This window comes from Lepisma saccharinum, chromosome 13, assembly GCF_977018435.1.
Source record: "Lepisma saccharinum chromosome 13, izLepSacc3.1, whole genome shotgun sequence".
NCBI lineage: Eukaryota > Metazoa > Arthropoda > Insecta > Zygentoma > Lepismatidae > Lepisma > Lepisma saccharinum.
In genome coordinates this window covers 41,758,649-41,778,138 of record NC_139241.1, presented here as the reverse complement: position 1 = coordinate 41,778,138, position 19,490 = coordinate 41,758,649, and the positions used below count along the sequence as shown (strand labels likewise).

General features: G+C 35.7%; 1 protein-coding gene across 2 annotated transcripts in view; it reads right to left on the bottom strand.

Moving 5' to 3' along the window:
- Positions 1-217: 217 nt before the first annotated feature.
- Positions 218-19,490, bottom strand: part of LOC145997245 (transmembrane protein 237) — a 38,659-nt gene continuing 19,386 nt past the window's right edge. Inside the window, exons 5-7 of one of the 2 annotated variants that reach the window (XM_083134075.1) lie at positions 17,401-17,484; positions 12,107-12,282; positions 218-887 (exon numbers count right to left, since the gene is read on the bottom strand). In XM_083134075.1, the coding sequence (XP_082990201.1) occupies positions 12,112-12,282; positions 17,401-17,484 (255 nt within the window). In that variant the 3' untranslated portion in view covers positions 218-887; positions 12,107-12,111. The remainder of the gene's footprint in view (positions 888-12,106; positions 12,283-17,400; positions 17,485-19,490) is intronic. The other variant, XM_083134076.1, reaches the window with a different exon arrangement.

The window sequence follows — 19,490 nt, the reverse complement described above, 5'->3', positions numbered from 1 at the left end:
TCAAGTAAAAATCAAATTTGTCTAAAGGAACTTTTGAATTTGATTTCAAAGTAGGACTATTTGTCTTAGCTAATTTATTGCTCCCAAAATAGTTTTCTGTAAACATAAGGACTGCTTTTAATAACTTATGCTTCACTTATCAATAATCACTAAATTTATTTTTCAAATGTGTTTTATTGGCTTTGTGAATCAATTCGAAGTTTTTTAATAAATAGTATTTTACAAATCAAACTACAATTAAATACAGATTTCTTAAAAAGTAAAGCTCGAAGGCATTTTCTATTGTAGTACATTCAATGTGCTGGAGCAGTTCGACTGTTACACTTTATATTGTTGTCTTAATTACATTTTAAATGTTCATCTATGAAGATTACATTACAAATGCAAGGAGTATGTAAGTAGTTCCTTTTTATAAATGTATTCAAGATACTGTTGATTACTAAGATTGTCACTAATTGCAATGGATTTAACAACTGTAAATTAAAAAATAGTAATTAATATGTTTGTTGGCAATGTGTATTATGGTATTTCATTACCTACCTTAGGCACGCATGCACTTGTACTAAAAAGAGTTTTGAAAATCATGTTCTATTTATTTTAAATTAATACTTTATAAAACTGGACTAGAAAGTTACAAATAAGATATGTACATATTCTATTTGTGTTTTTTTTTCTTCAAATATTCCTATTCACAATGGCAAACATTTCTGCAGTCTTCTGCAATATTAAAAAATTGAACAATAAAACATGTATTTTTAATGTAAACAATTTTCCAATACATTAACATGTGATACAATTGTATCACGAAAACTTCCAAATAGTTAGGAACTAAAGTTGACACATACGGAACATACGGCTATGATATTTCATACAGCAATGACATTTTCCTGAAAAATAAATTTAATTTCAATACACTGATATAAATTGCTGTTACTGAAAATTGACAACAGGTAATAATAATAAATATTAAAACAATACAAATTAATGCAAAATAAAAACCACTATAGCATCACTTGGCCATGAAGGGTTGATTGAAGACCACAATTGTCTTCTGCATGGTTATGGACCTGACTGAAAATATACATCCAACCATGTGCATAAAATCAACCACGACAGTTACATGACACTGTCTTAGAGAGATGATGCACAAGGTATGAGAAATTGAAATGCATTCACCACTCCTCAAATGGTCTGCCGTCCTTGAAATGAGATCACGTGCGTGTAAACATGACTTAGTGTTATTCTGAACATCAAAACATGACCAATGAGAACTGATTTAATTACAACAGAAAGGTGTCAACCATTCATAAATTATAAGGACTTCACATGCAGCCAAAAATGTTCAGGATGTATTGGAAATAAAGAGGTGTGAGATTCTGAACATCCACCTTACAGACCTGATTTGTCACCATTTGTTTGAACTAGAGATGAGTGAATACCACTTTGAAACAATTACGTGAAAACTGTAACAATTTAAAGTGTATATATACAGTATGTAACATTGTTATTCGTACACATATAATTTCCGAGGAAAAAATGTTATATCTACTAGTAAATATAGTCATTTTCATATGTACCTGGAAATTAATGTTAATGAAGGTTTCACCAACAAATGTCAATAAAAATGTGCGTGAAAAGAGAAAAACACGCTGTTTCATGCAACATTGTTATTCGTACAGGCAAGAGTTTCAATCTTCCTCGCATACAGTGCCAACGCTATTCGGGCGATTTTGTGCAGTTTGCAACTTCGTAACAAGTTTAAACATGCAGGCGCGCTCCCCGTCAAGCGAAATGCTGGCGTAGGTATTGTTGTAGGCCTATCGTCTATCTATCAGCATGTTTGAAATGGGCAAGGTGAAGGAACTTAGTTCCGATCTGAAGAATGTTATTATAAATTTGGCCCTTAGAGATTTTCCTTTAAGAAAAATTAGACAAACAGTCAATAAATCACACTCGACAGTTCAATACATAGTAAACACATTTAGAGAGGAAGGTTCAACACAGAATGTGCCGAGAAAACCAAAAGAGAGATGGTTGAATAAACGTGATGAACGCTTTATTTTAAAAAGAGTGCTAGAAAACCCCCGACTAAGTGTTCCTCAGTTACGACCGTTAGTAGAAAATGTTGCTGGCAAGATGATGTCTGATCAAACTGTCCTACGCTGATCACATTAACACAGTTCCAACAGTTAAACACGTTGGTGGGTCATTAATGATTTGGGGCTGTATGTCATCCAAAGGTGTTGGTACCATCCAGTTTATTGATGGTATCATGGATGCATGTCTATTTGGCCATATTGAAGAACAATGTAAAGTAGAGTGCCTATCTACAGATTCCAAGAAGGCAATGACAGTAAGCATAAGGTGCGATTTAACATGAATTGGCATATATGGAATGTGCCCAAACTACTACAAACACCAGCGCAAAGTGCAGACTTAAATCCCATTGAGCATTTATGGGCAATTTTGAAGAGGCGAGTCCATAAAGCAGGCGTCAAGTCCATACAAGAGTTGAAAACTGTTGTGCAAGCCGAGTGGAATGAAATAAGCTCTGAAACATGTTGGAAACTGGTTAATTCTATGAAGAACAGGTGTCAAGCAGTAATTAAAGCCAAAGGATATGCATCAAAGTGTTAGAACTGTCAGTCAATTTGCTCTGAATATACTTTTTTCTTTTATATTAGTAAGTGTACGAATAGAAAAGTTGTACAAAAAATGGCATGTTTCTCTTTCAGTTTCATTTAATTTATTATTGTCATTGGTTATACAGAATTTGCGTAAGATTTTATGTTCCTAATGATATTAGTTATTGAATTGTAAAGAAACAATTTCAAAAGAGTGTATTTCCTTTCAGATATTAAAGCATTTTCTTTGAAAATCCGTGTGTACAAATAAGAATGTTACATACTGTATATGTAAATATACATTTTAATATGTAAGTTTTCCATTTGAACAGTACCATTCAAATCTGCCTGTGCTTTGCTTCAAAATATTCACAATTTCATGTGAAATAATTACTTAAAAATCGTGCGATGTAAATACATGCCTTATAAAGATAAACTGCATTTATTAAGAAAACTCACATACAACATAACACTTTAAATTATAACGAAACTGCATTCTACATTCCATCTTGTTTGCACAGACTATTACGTAGTAACAGTAGTTTGCTTCTTCTTCTTCTAAGTGGTAGCACTAGTTTATTTACGAAAAATTTCTTGGGTTAATAGCAACAATGAGGGTGAGTGATGAACTGGTGAAGTTGCTACAGGATAAACACAATTACAGGATTTGAATCTTACACCCTTAGCTTCGAAATGAATTACGCTGACCAATCTGCCACAGGAGCCAACAATCATAAAATCCATCTCTCCCAAAATGCTGTTCCAAAAAATAACAAAATGCATCTTGTATAGAATGGTCACAAAGTGGGCATACCCCTCCCTTATTTTTGGCACTATGATGGTTATGGTTGAATGCTTCATATGGACACGTGCCTTATGGTTTAAGAGTCCAGAACATCAGTATGGAGACAGTCATTTTCATAGCACAGCCGAAATTTACACCATGTTCTGGCAGATGTTTTTATGGACATTAATATGGGATCTGTGCATGAAGGCATCTTCCACATCTGCTTGTAACTCTTCGTTGTGCAATAACGGTTATTTTTGACTCTTGTCATTCATGGACACCCAGGTTACGTCAGGTGGGAGGCTGGGGTAAGGAATGTGGTGGATAATCTTCAGAACCTCTTCCAATCCACCACCAGGAAAGGTCTTATTCAGGCAATGACACACTTCCAACGCAATGTGTGCCAGAACATGGTGCAGAATTCGGCTGAACCATGAAAATGACGGTCTCCTACCGATGTTCCAGACTCTTAAACCACCAGACCTTCATAACCATTGTAGTGTCGAAAATAAAAGGGGGGTACATCCATTTTTTAACCATCCTGCACAATATTCAGCTGTCAAAGGGCCACATGGAACCTTTGCACATCATGTGAGTTAGCTGGGCTCTCGAAAAATATTGGTGGTTAAATTTGAACCAATACTTTATGAAACAGATGCCTCTGGTATTGGTCAATACTGACACATCACTAAAGGTGTAAGACCAGCCTTAGTTTAGATGATGAAGTAAAGACCATGGTGCATAAGTTGTTAGTGACCTACCAAAGTTCAATTTCTGGCCAAGGCACGGGTGTTCTTTGTGAGCATCCCTTCACAGGATGGGTGCTCTAGGACCATCATAAAATTCAAGTATAGTTCCCAGTTTTCAAGATGAATTTCCAAAAATTCAAGGCTACAAGCAGATGTTTTCTCTATTTCAACCTTGCTTGTTACCACCTCTCACTACCCACACAGAAATATATTAACAATATAAAGGGTCTGTGTGATTCCAATGCATCCAAAATTTATATTCAATTCAATTAAACAGTATACATTGAAGAATGATACCGAGCAAAATCTGGAAAAGCTCTACTTTTCCACCTACCCATGCTGACCAACATCCCGACCATTCAACGACAATGCTGCATACCAAAGAGAATAGGATTAGTCTTTTAACTGCATGCCGCTGAGTATGTAATATTGCCATTAAACCCCATGTATTTCTGCCAGGGAATTTAAAAATGTCCGTAATTTAGAGGTGTCCGTTAAGATATTTTACTGTATAATGGACTCTAGTCTTGAACATCGGAAAACAGAGGTGATGGGACACGATGCATTACCAAACAAAAACCTCCTTTGTTTTCAAGGTGTTTGGAAGAAGAAAACCTATTTTTATAACAAGTTACTCAGAAGGTAGCAAAATCAATCGCACTTAAAACTTCTACATAGAAAAATGAGTAAGGTTTAAAGATCAGTCTATCATATTGTGTCTCTACCTTCATAAATTAACACACAAAGCATGCTTAAACATGTTTCATCTGATCATGCCTTGCACATTACACAGAGAGACAGATTAAATGGTACTTTATTAGCTGATATAAGCATATTAGTGTATCAGCTGTATGTGATATTTCCCTAAATAGCCTACATCTTAGTGAACAATTCTGATATGTTGAGTTTTTACGAAGTTCAAAGACAAAACCATCGAGGTACCTGGTTCATACATATTAATTACAGAGGTGAGGGAATTACTCAATTTACATGGAATGTTTTACATTTTGTATCAAATCAATTGAATATTCGCTATATGCAGTGCGGTACTCTTCGAGTTGGTTTGTCATTGTGTTCATCACAAGAACTCCTCAAAATCTTGAGGTACCATCATAAATGATCACCTCAAAAAAAGGTGCTGGTACTGTGTACTTCCAGAAAAAAAAAGCACTGCTTATAGGTATTAGTAAATTTTGTTTCTGTTAAAATTTCATGAGTATCCATAACACACACACACTCAATACGTAAGAATCTTCAGCTATATCTCGAGCATCTTTTGTTTCTACCTATACAAAAATATTTAAAATTTCTAATTATCTGATAAATTTCCTTCTCAATTCGTACATTAACCCTTCTGGCCTAATATGTATTTAATAGGTGGGTGCAGGGGTGTAACTAAGCTGGGGCAGCAGGGTTGGTGCCCCAAAAGGGAAGACTGCATAATTGATTTTTCTGACTTATGTTTATGTTATACTGGCTACTGCAGGCAGATTATATTCACGTGTGAGGTCCAAAGCTGGTGGTTTCATACAGCTGCATGTCTGTAGTAATCTTGCCACGATTTTCCATTATGCTAAGCAAAGAATGCCAGCAGGGTAAGATTATGGAGGTTTTAACACAAAGAAGTAAGGATTGCAACGCTGGCCAGGAAATCAGTGTATGTACAAAAAAGAACCCACTTGCACCTCAAAATTGCATTAGTCATATTTTAAATTTGGTTCTTAATGCTGTAGAAGGTAACCAGGAAAGAGCCAGTTTAAAAAAAAAAAAGTTCAGAATGTCTATAACATTTTTGGTAATAGTATTCTACGATGGCCAAGTGCTGAAATCTTGAACAAGAAATAAGCGGAACTCAACTCTCTCAAAACACTTTATCCAACACGATGGGTAGGAAGATTAAAAGAAAGAGAGGCTTTTTGATATTTTGAAAGTTTCTTTCATATATAATATTTAGAAGCAGGAAGTCAAATGAAAGAAGTGGCGCTATTGGCCTTCAGGTAAAAGTAAAGATAAAGGTAAAGTGTTCCCCTGTGCTTAGCACCATGCCATGAAGGCGTATAGGGGGCAGGGGAAATTTTAATATTTCAGTTTCATTTTATTATTGACTGTTAAATGTTAAGTCTTGGAGCTGATGAATATCACTTGTAAGTCATTACAAGCATTCTCTTGATATGGCTGCATATGATCTCTTACAGAACACTCTCTTAGGAATGACTGAGCTTCGAGGATTATTTCAATCACTTACTGAAATGATGAAAATATGTGCCAAGCAGGAGGATTTCAAGTGAATTCTCTGACAAGAAAATCAAAAACACATGAAGCACTTTGACAAACTCTGTCCACATACTTGCCAACCGAGAGAGAGCTGGTTCAACATATCAATTTTTTACCCGTTGACCGACACAATTTTCTCACAACTGAACAATCATTTTAAAAGCAGTTGTAGGCACATGCAAAGTGATACAACCTTCTTTTTGTCAAGATCTATAGACACTGATCTTCGCACAGATCCTCGAAAAATAGCAACAATATTTACAAACCTTTCTTTCAGTTACGAATATTATCAGAAGTTCTTTCAAATGCAAGATAAAGGACATGAATGATGTGAAAGAACATAGTTTATTGACTTCCAGTTATCCTTATGTGTGAACGACTTGTTTCATGTAGAGTCACCGGCAATGAAAATGAGACAACTAGATCGTGAAATACTGGCTTCCCTGCAATGCATTATATGTGTCTCCCAATTTTACAGCAATCAGCTGACTTCAATAGCAACTTTTTAGTAGTAAGGCAACACTTATAATGTCCCATTTTTATTGTCAGTGAGTGTACCTTACTGTTTCACTCAGAGTAGCAAAGGCCGAGAGATAGTTTTCTGAATTTAAAAGTATAAAAACCTATTTATGCATCATCTTAGTGGTTTGGCTTCACTTTCAACTGAAAATGAGAGAGCAAAAAAACAAAAAAATCAAGTTTAACAAAGTAATCCATGCTTTTGTGTAAATGATTAATTAATCTATAATGTAAGCGTTATAAAAAGTTCCCCATGCCATGAAGGCACATTTAGGGGATGTGGAGGTAGGGATCTCGGCCATTTTGGATGTGACGTGACCAGCACCATGTTCTGGTCACCTTTACTCCCCCCCTTCCCAGGTATCCATTGATTTGAAGCTGGGTGAGCCCCAGAGCCACTTTATGTGGGAACAAGGACGGAAAACTTCAGACCAATGCAAACATTGTAATTCATCATAACTTGTTAATGAGTAAAGAATGTATTTCTCACTATCTATTTTATTAGTTATTTTGTTCTATTCGTCTCTAGTATTTATCAAAAACAAACAGGTGCCTTTAATCATAATAAAGAGAATTATACTTAATTATATGTGCTAAAATTACACAATTTTTGAATTCTTATATCCAGCCACTATAATATCAGCAACTGGGGTTCCCACTTGAATAGTCTGCCCCGAGGTCCCCATGTATCTTGTTACGTCCCTAGGTGGGTGTGAATCATCACTCATCCTCATTATCACACACATGCAGGGTACAATGAAAAATAAACTAAAGACACATAGCAGAACCTTGAGAATGTGTGTCTGTGTGTGCATGTTGAAAAATATTTCTGATTTTTGTCACTGAAACAAGAGGCTAAAAAGAACTCGTGGAGAAAATTTGGGGAAAGTATGGAAGAGAACAGCCGAGAAAATCAAAAACTATTCTACAAAGTTTTAAAGACCTTGAGAAAAGATAAAGAGAGCCCATTAAAATACATAAAAGGAAAAGATGGTAAACTAAGAACAAAACCAGAAGAAATCATGCAAAGATGGAAGGAATACTTCGAAGAATTGCTGAAGGATGAAACACAAACTAACAGGACGGAGGTTCAAACAGGAAACGAAAGAACAGAAGATATAGAAATGGAGGATGAAGAAGAGGAAATAAATGATATCAAAGTAGAAGAATTAAAAGCAGCATTAAAGAAAATGAAGTTAGGTAAGGCTAGTGGACATGATGGTTTAACACCAGAAATGCTTAAATACATGGGAAATGCTGGAGAGCAACTGTTTTTGAACCTACTGAATGTTATATGGGAAAAGAAAACTGTACCGAAGGAATGGGAGATATCAGTAATAATCCCAATCTTCAAGAAAGGGGATAATAGAGAATGTAGAAACCATCGGGGAATCTCATTGCTCAGTGTGCCAGGGAAGATATATTCAAGAATCCTGGAGAATAGACTCAGAAAATATGTCGAAGAGCAATTGGAAGAAAGTCAAGCAGGCTTTAGACCAGCAAGAAGTGTACAAGACCATATTTTCACCCTCAAACAAATAACAGACAAGACAATAGAATACAATAAAAAGGCACATGTATGTTTTGTAGATCTACAAAAGGCTTTTGATAGAGTTCCTTGGAATGAGATATGGAAATCCTTAGAGAAGAAAGGAGTGGATAAAAACCTAATAAAAGCAATCCAAAGTTGGTACAAAGGATGCAGATGTTACGTGAGGACGAGAAACCACCAGTCAGAGGAATTTGAAATAACAACAGGAGTTAAACAGGGAGATATACTATCACCATATCTATTTATAATACTATTAGATGAAGTAATAAAGGAATGCCATATAAAAATGAAACAATTTCAGGTAGGATACTGGAATATGAAATCAATTAAACTAACAGAGCTCATATACGCTGATGATATTATACTAATAGCTAACACACAGGCTAGTTTACAATATAATCTAAATATTCTTAATGAAGAATTAAAGAAGAAGAATATGGAAATAAATACGGAGAAAACTAAAACAATGATAATCAGCAGAGAAAAGACAAACCATAAGATAAAACTGAATAACGAACCTTTAGAACAAGTGACAAATTTCAAGTATCTTGGAGTAATTATAAACAGTCAAGGAAAAGAAGATGAAGAAATAAGAGATAGAATCATGAAGACAGGAAAGCTATATCAAATGATAAACCGAGGATTTATAGGCAAAAAAGAAATATCTACCCAAACAAAATTCACTGTATACAAAACAATTTATATACCAACACTTACATATAGCAGTGAAAATTGGACATTGACTGGAAAACACCTGCAAAGTGTACAAACAATGGAAATGAGGTACCTTCGAAGAATAAGTGGGAAAACCAGGAAAGATCGGATAAGGAATCAAACCATTCGGCAATCGTTAAATGCTCAGCCACTACAAGAAACAGTTGAATGTAATCAACTTAGATGGTTCGGCCATTTGAGCAGAATGAGTGAGACGAGACTGCCAAAGCAGATATGGGAAGCACGTCCACAAGGAACAAGACCAAAAGGAAGACCAAGAAAGACATGGAATATGAGTGTCAAAGAGATTTTGGAGAAACGAAGCATAAGATGGAAAGAGGCACAGGAAAAGGCGATGGACAGAAACGTCTGGAGAACTCTCTGTAACCCCTCGACACCGGCAGGTAGAAGAGGACGCGACTAAGTAAACTAAGTAAGTAAGTCACTGAAACAAAATTTTATGACACTCATTTTGTTGTACACTCCTGTTCAGATAAAGTGGCATAACAACTGTACAACCCTGTGTAAATTAAACTGCAAAATCTATTTCACGGCCAATAATTTTTCACATTTCCACGTAATTATATAATATATAATTAAATAATAATATTAATTGCTACTACATTTTGTAAAGTAGGGAACTGCAACAAAATACTGCTGTTGCGTTTAACTTCACTTTATGCACATAAATGTTAAAAGTTTGAAGTGGGATCTGAACCACTATGTATGTCCACCAGTTATTGAACCCAGGACACCTTGGTTAATGCACATACACACAAGCATGCAATGTTAATTGGACATTACTCATTGTCTAGTGCTTTTATCTACACTTATTCTAACTGTTTCATACCAGTGTAGAATTCAAGCAAATATGATCCATTTTGTGCAAAAAATACAAACAGTAGGGGCATTTCATTGTCACAGGTGGGACACGTTGACTACATTTTATTATATTAGAGTACCCATTGTACTGATAGTTAAGCAACATTTTTCTTACGGTTTCTGTGCAATGAAATATGAAACTTAACACTGTTGATTAAACATAACTACCCTTAAAATACTTTCCCAGATTTGTAGCTATAAGTGAACAATTTTGTGTCTTGGGTGGGACAGACGAAACACTTCCTCTGCACTTAATAAGAAATTTATTTTAATTTCTGTGAATTGTCAAATGATGAAAATAAATTATTTAAGACAGAGAAGGTAATTGAACTTTTAATATTCTAGTGCAGTTGATGGAGAAATGCAACAGGTAAAGGGGAAATTGTTTTTTGGTGTCACAGGTGGGACACAATACAAAACACAAGTAAATAAAAAAGTTAAAATAAACGAACACCAAATAAAATACCTTCTAACTGAATCATGTATAATACTTGAATTTTTATGCAAATGACAATTTTTGATTGTTCACTCACAAGATTAGTTACAACATTGCATTTTTTTAAAAAAAATTGAAGTTTGGGGGCACTTTCACAGGTCTGTCATAGGTTTGATCACCAGCAGTGGCAAAAATAAATTTGTTCACCTTAACATGAGAGAAGAGGTGCTCTCTCTAAATGTAGACTTAGTATAAGCATAGTTAAAAATCACTAGACAATGGATAATGTTTAGGGCTAAGCCGATGCTGATCGGTATGTATCAGTTGAATTTTTTTCATCGATACCAATGATTTTGATTGATTAATTTGGTTTATTTTACTTCACTTTTTTGCCACTAATCGCAGAGATGAGGATGAGGGATGACATGATGAAATTGATGAAGGAATGTTCACAAAGAACACCCATGCCCAGACTTGGATTCGAACCCAGGACCTCTGGCATCGTAGCACAATGTGCTAACCACTCCGCCACAGGGGCCGGCGAATGATTTTTGAGTAACCAGAAACGCAACCAAGGTCAATAACTCGTCTGCCAACATTTGTACTTTTCAAATATTTGTTCATCCTTCCTTGTGACATGTTGAAAGGCCAGCACAAGAAGTCCCAAGTAGAGTTTCCGTGAAATGCTGGATAAAGCTGCACCCTGCTTGGAAGCAGATGACAAGGTGCACCAAAATTACTCTGAAGGAGTAAGAAACATGGATGTTTTAAAACCAGCATTACTCCATGCTGGGCCAAGCTTGGGAAAGAGGGATGGAATTTGCTTTGTTTTCATCTTTATTCAAGCAGGGAAGGAGAGTTGCGAATGCAGTGATTATTTCTTGCACCCTTCCTTTTGTGTAAGTCTTGTGTGAATGTCGTTACATGTCTTTATTGCAAATAACAGAGAAAAACAGGCATCAGAGTATAAACAGAGCTGGCTAAATGAGCATTATTTTAATGTGTGTTGTATTCGTATATATTTGTATGTCATTTTTCTCCATCTCCAGGTTAGCCTAGTAGGGACACTTGCAATCCACTGATTTTTTGGTGCAACTGCTACACTTTAAAAAGTCTTGCAACATTTAATTTTTTTTTTTTGAATGCTCTATTGTTATTGTTATAACGCTACATGAGAATAATTTGAGAGTTATTTAAGGTCATTAAAGGAATATCATGTGATGAGTTAGTATGACTCGGTAACTAGCCTGCCTCCCTGATGGCGCAGTGGTAGCATCGTTGCCTTCTAATCAAGGGGTCCCAGGTTCGATATCCGGTGGAGGCACATAGTGGTTCGGAACCCACTTTAAACTGTAGGTTCAGTCCCAATTAGCCTTGCTGTGCAAAAAGTGGACTTAAAACACCAACTGAATCAGTAATTAGCCTTTCTTGGTTTAAACTGGAATCATATAAGTATCGGTAGGGATCGGTCAAGGTATCGGTATCGCTAAATGATGGTATTCAGGCTCAGTCCTAATGACAACCACTGTGACTAACGTTCACACAATTATTAAACACACATATACTTACATGGTTTAAGAACCCAGGATTTCTCCTTCCTTCGACTTGTACCGGGTCAACTCTTGAATGTGCTCATACAATTTGTTCTGAGTGGTGAACAAGGACAGAAACACCCAACCTATGATAACCGCCAAGCACCTACACAGGTTGATTGCCAGCCAGCAGTTGACCTCTGCTTCTTCTTCCTACAAATGAAAACGGGAGAAATAAGCATAACAAAACATTTTCTACAAATTACAACCTAGTATATTATCCGGTATAAATTATAGATAGGGTAAATGGACACGGACCTTTGGCGTGTCAGAAAAATTGAAATAATTCCCCTCCTTTCAATATTTCAGATTCTGAAACATTACATCAGTTTAGAATTCTTTCTATACTCTATCCACGGAATCTGCTGAGCAAGGCTGCACATAGCGGCAGAGAAGGGGGTGGGGGAATTGAGTGGGCAGAGTGAAGCAGTACACGCTGCTGTAAAACTGGTAACTGCAGTTGTGTTCTCCCCCCTCCATGCAATCCTGGTACCTCTCACGTGTTCATTGGTGGAGTAATCTCACATCACTACTTGTGTAGAGATTTGTTGCTCCAGAGATACCTGGGACAGATTATAGAGCATTCAAGTGAACCTCTGTGGTTCACTTTCACTGTTGTCTAAATATATACTGTATTTACGCATGTGTAATGTGCATGCGTGTATAATGTACACCCTGTTTTTTTGATGGGGAAAAGTGACTAAAAATTAGTCTCATATATAATGCACAGTATAATCCAGGTTCAAGAAATGGTTTTCTTAGTTGTAGGTCGTAAAGCTGTTGCTATTCCGATCAAAAGTGAATGACACCCTACCTATTCAATTAGTCACCTGTTGCTATGTAGACCAAGAGGAGAATATCCTCTTGTGTAAACAATAAGTCACCAACCCATGCCACCTCCCCCTTTTCCCTCCACTGTGATTAGCATCCCAAACCTTTCACTCTTTATCCACCTTATTTTTTCTGTAATAGTAGAAAGTGAGATACAAATGACCTTACGGATTTGCAGATTTCTCACCCAACAAATTCTGCTGATACGCATCCCATGTGATGGGGAAGTGCTTGCTCGAATTTAATCAGAATGGCACTGCTTTTCTTGGTGTCACAGAACATTACATTACAAAGTGACAAAGTGAAAAATCGTGGGAAATGGCCTTTCAACTTTTAAAGGTGGTTTGGCTCATTTCCTCTTTACTTTTTCTAAAAAAAATTCAAAATATACACTTTTTCCATGACTAACGTAACATTTATAAGAGGCACATTCAGAAACCTCAAACTAGCAGTTAGCAGAATAAGATTTCTTCCATTAAGGCATTTACACACTCCATATATGTCCATATTTGGCCAGTAATGCATTTTAATTATTATTTTCTTTTTCCTTTTCTTTTCTTTCATCCAAAGTACCATAAAAATCAGACGTCCCTTCATTTTGTGATGAGCTTATTTCAATCGCATTGCACATTAGTGTCACCTTGGAATACTGTTGCCATATTCAGAAACTGCAGAATTTTAGCTTTACAATGACATATTAACATGATAGGGTTCCGTAAACATGAAAATTCAATGCAAGTGTCACAAAATCAAGGAATGACCCTGTACGGTTTTCTGTTGGCTGTCTGCATTATTCCATGCATAATACGCACCACAATTTTTTGGGGCAAAAATTTTGGAAAAAAGTGTGCATTATACATGAATAAATATGGTATATGATAGAAAATAGGCTTACTGAGTTTACAGATAGACTATAGCAAAATCAAACCACGTGAAGGTTCGCTTGGATGCTGTACAGTCAATTTGAAATGGATATAATTTTTTCCAAATTTCGAATATGATAGCAGTTTTCTTAAAGGAGAGGAATTTTCAAAAATGGCTTTGCTAGTACAGGCGGTTCCAGTACAGTCTTATTCAATACATAGAAATATTGCCAGGGATAATGCATAGCATTTGTACTAGCGTATTTACCCATGCATAATGCACACTTCTTTTCAAAATTTTTGCCCCCAAAAACTGTTGTGCAAGGAAAAATTCAGACAGGCAACATGAAACCATGCATGCATGTTTTCACTATGTCACTGTGAATAACCCTTACATATCAACAGGTGCAAGATTCCTTTAGTAAAAAAAAAAAAAAAAAAAAAGTGAAATGACCATTTCCCATGATTTTTCACGTAATGAAAAGTTTTGCAACACTGAGAAAAGCGGCAACATTCTGACAAAATTCGAGCATGCACCTCCCGTCACACAGGATGCTTATCAGCGGTATTTATCATGCGAAAAATAACAGAAAATAACTTCCTGAGTGCTGCAAATCCATAATGTAATTTTGATATCACTTTCTTCTACTACAGAATAAACAAGGTGGTTAAAGCTTTGGGATGCTAAACACAATGCTGACTGATTGGATACACACAAAATTCTTTGTCACTTTTCCCCAGTGTGTGAATTAAGCTTTTTTCTTGGTGGGTGGGTCAGTGGTGTATTTGTGATTTCATTTCGAGGGGGTAGGTTTTTCATGTATGCAAATTTGCATGTTACCAGCTAGAAACCAATTTATTGCTTTGCAGTTCTAAGTATCTTAAAACAGTGTTTCTTACCTAGGATATTAAAACTTATGATAACATTTACACGTAATTTAAGAAACACTTAGAATATTCACATTCTACGAAAAACATACACAAAAAAGAGTTATTGAACTAGTAACACTGAGAAAACTTGGCCACATTTCTATTGCCCGTTCAACTCAATGAGGGAATACCTCTGCAACTTGACAATGTAAACAGGAAACAATGGGCTATTTAAAAATTGAACTTCAGATGCAGAGTAGAATGCAATTTTATTAAAGGTTAAATAAAATAACTATTTTCCCGAATGATATTTCTGTTGTTTGTTCCTTACTTAAGAAATGGTATAATATACTTTCAATTCCATTTTCTTTGGGGGGGGGGGGGTAGAAACATCAATGGCAGGGATTAAAAATTTTATCTTGTCAGGGATGAACACTTTTGTGTGGGGGAAATCCCTGGCGTCCCCCTCCCCCCGTTAATTCGCACACTGCTTTTCTCCATAAAAAACCAGGCAGGGTGTGCATTATATACACACACACGCACACATTATACATGTGTAAATACAGTATATACATGTGTTTTACTTGTTTAAACAGATATAATAAAATCAGGTATTTCTTTGCCTGTGCAATCTGAGCATTGCCTCAACTAGCCTACATGGGGCAAATGGCATCATGTAGTACTTAATTCCTGAAATAGAAATTCTTATGTTAGTTTGCCCAATAAATAATACCAAAGCTCAGAAGTTGATGACAGCCTCTTTACAGATATTTTATTTTGCATTTTTTGGCCTTTCTTTATGACTATCCAGTTCGTATTTTGGTATTTTTATCGCTCTTGAGGGTTCATTAATATTTTTCTCCTTCGTGGTTGTTTTCTGAATGTTAGCCATTTCTGCTTCTCCCAAAATTGTACAACAACAATAACAAACTGCATCCATTGCTTCAACTAAGATGCAACTTAGTTAGTTAGTTAGTTAGTAAATACATCTAAAATAATTTTAGAAGCAGTAAAGGAGATAGGTTTGAAAGCATGGAGAAAACTAAATACATGCTTGCTTACAGATGACAACTCATTTGACTCAATTTCTAAATACAAATACTTAGGAGCAATGCTAACAACGGAAAACAACAGACTTAATGGCGCTGGTCTGGCAAAACTAACTGCATGATAGTTGTGTCCTTGCACTTGAGACAGGCAACAGCTCTCCCATTGAAATACAAGGGAGATTTAAAAAAGTTACGCCTGGCACCGTATCATTGTAGAATTGCACAATTAGAGTGTGCTTCAAATCTACATATGGTGATAGCCAAAGCAGCGCACTGCAGTGGTGCCATGTCGAAATCTCACATGGAAAAGAGACAGTGTGGTTGAGCGAAACGACTCGTCACGGAACTAGGCAACGCCACACGTCTGCGATTTGCTGGTGCTGTTCAGCCGTTCCAGGCCATATGCAGGAGATTTGACGCGCACTCTAGTGAGGTGCATGCATGGAATGAAGTTTGTATTTGTGTCTTGCTAGAGAGTCAGTTTCATTGTTATCATACAGACTTGACTGATTCTGATCGGCAAGAAAGGCCAACAACATTGATCACAGAAGTCAACATAATGTGGGTGGATGAACTGATTCGCAATAATCACAGAGTGACTTTCACCAAAATTGTAAAGGTTGCTGAAAGAACAACTCAGTGGAAAACGATTTGCAAATGATGAGTATGTGAAAACGGCAGTTTACAATGATTTCACGACCAGGGAGCAGATTTCTATCGTCAAGGAATTGAATGGTTAGTTGGACATTCTGACAAATGTTTACAGAAACTATGTGACTGTGTGGAAAAATAGTGCAAGATATGTGCATTCTTTTCCTCTACCTTGGAGGGTTGCCTCCATGGTTTGGCATCAATTATACGCTGGGTCATCTCCAGAGCTATTTATAGTGATATTATTACTTTTCCAACCTGGGAAGTGAACCCAGATCTCCCATGTGGCAGTCAGGCAGCTCCTAATTTTATTACAAATGGGCACTTAATTACGTTTTTACTTTAATAATGCTAATGCAATTTCTTGTTCTTTTCCTAGATGTTTATAGTCACATGACAAAATATCCAGGAGAAATTACACACAATAATACAAATTAAAATATTAATATTGGGCTAAGTAGTTATTGTAATGAATAATTCATACTAGGGTGAGCTGATTAAATTTTGAGCAGATACTGATAACAATGCCGATATTCTTAAGAATTCTCCCTTATGCCAATGCCAATTGTTCAAAATTATAACAATGCAAAGTAGTTTGGAATATTTATTAACTTTAGTACGCTTTCCATTGGAACTATACCATGGCAATCTGCCACAGTTTTTGCATTAATATTCATAATTTTGCTTAATATAATCATTTAATCACAAAATCCATTCGTCCTCACATCATAAAAATAATGAAAATTATGCATTCTGCAAAGTTTCCAAAATATTTAGACTACAAAAGTATCACGTGTATTATTGCCAGACTCCGAGCCACACCTGTTCACTTGAAAATCCAAACCAATACTTCCCGATAACTGGTATCTTACAAATATTACTTTTCCATAGTCATGATATTGTATGAATATTTCTACACTTGACTCAAGCACCTACTGTTTTTTAAGGTACTATGGGCAATATTATCTAGCTATTAATTTACTTTTCAACAACAAACAGAACCTTACCGTGCAGAGTTCATAGACCTGATCACCTGACCAGATCTCCCTAACCACTCTATTAGACTCAGGACAAGATTTTGATGATACATCCTAAAATAAAGAATAATTTCTATTTCTCACGGATCCAAGTTCATTCTACGGGTTCCAGTAATAGAACTGGGTTCTAATGCAAAATAGTTAATGTGAAGAGGTTCCAGCTAATAAAGTTCATGAACACTTTATTCTACACACATTAAAACAATTTTTCCAGGCCATTCTGGTGTTCTTTAACTTATTTTATTTCGGTTTCAGAAAGAGCTGCATTGTAAAATTACACAGGAACACATCCAATACCAAAATAGCATTGACAAATGTGAGAGAATCCACATTCATAGCATGTGCGCAACCATCATATTTAATAAGTATAGGACATTTATTTTTTACGCCCTAACTGTCCTGAAAAAATAAATTTGTCGTCTAAATAAATCTTGCAATATACACCACTGCCGCACAAGCACATGGTGTGACAGAAATTAGGAAATATCTGGCCCCCTGTAGATGGTAATAAAACTCGAGGCTCTAAATCAGTGGATCCCAAACTACACTACACAGAGCACTTGACCGTACAAAAAATAAATAAAATAAACACAAGACATTAAAGTTGGAATGTAGATAGCAAGTATGATAGACTGACAGTGTTGCCTCAGTCAGCTTTGTGCACCTGCACCTTCTCAGAATCACACGAACATTGAGAATGTTTGGTGATTACGGCTTTCCAACATCAACAGTGCTCTTACTGGGTTTAGTTCTTATGTGGGCGAAACTATTATCACCATTATCGGGGAAAAAATGAAGTTGTGAGAAAATGATATTTAAAACTAAAACTTCCAATGACTTTTCATGAGAAAAAATCAGTGTTGCATTCTCCCACGTTACATGGTATGCTGCCAGTATAACAACTATTTTCATATGTACGAGAAATTGCTGCAAAATTTGAATGTGTCGGTTTTTCAGGGTTGCTACGATTCCTTGATTATGAAATTCCCTGACATTTCCAGTCCAAAAATGAAATTTTTTCACACATGTTCATCATCATGATTTTTGCTTTTGAACCTTGTGTTTTTCAATTAAATATATAATCCATTAATTATTATGAATATTCACTTTCACAAGTTTTTTCTTAGGAAATTTCATTCTACACACACAAAAACATGAAAATTTGAAGAGAAAAGTGTAAAATTACAATCGGCATCAAATGTATTGGGTGCTACAATCACGTGCATCTAGCCTTGAGGCTAAAGTAACAGAGGTACATTATTTCACCATAACAGATCTCCACAATATAAAAACAACAGAAAAGGTTCATAAACCATACATCATTTTTCATTTTCTGGCGGATTTATAGTGTAGAAAATGCTGCTTTTTTGCTTACATTTATGAGTATACAGCATCTGTAGAAATTTTTGTTGCATATAGGAATTCTATAGGAAATGCAACAAGACAAAGATCTATAAAATAATAAATGATAACCTCATCTTCACCTGCCTTTCTGATAATCATGATCATATTGTCAATGTACTTTAGTTATCAATCAGATATCTGGACTGCAAGTTTTGCTTTGATATTCTCTCTAATATCTAGTGTTATAAAAGTGAAAATTTATTACAGAAATTCGAAGGAACCATAATTTTGCACAAAACTGAGAATCATAAGAACGAAAGAAACAAGTTTATAAACTGCATTTGTTTTGGGAGTGGAATCACAAGAACTGAATCCAGAAGTGGAAGTGAACTGCTTGTTCATTTTACAACTTTCTCTCTTGCAGACTTCAAAATGCATGTAATTTCCAGACGATCTGCAAAATTCCCTGATATTTCCCGTTTTTCCAGGTTTTCTAGATGCATAGCAACCCTGGTTTTTGTTTTACTTGAATGCCTGCATTGTGTTTTGTTTATATTATATATAATTAATATATACAATAAATAAGAATTGTTTTGGTAATTCAGGTCAAATTTTTGAAGAGGCCACCAGAAAATTATTCATGCTTTAGATATGATGAAATATCCAGTAACAACTTGAAAAATACAGACATGTAAAAATGCACATATGTGCTTTTG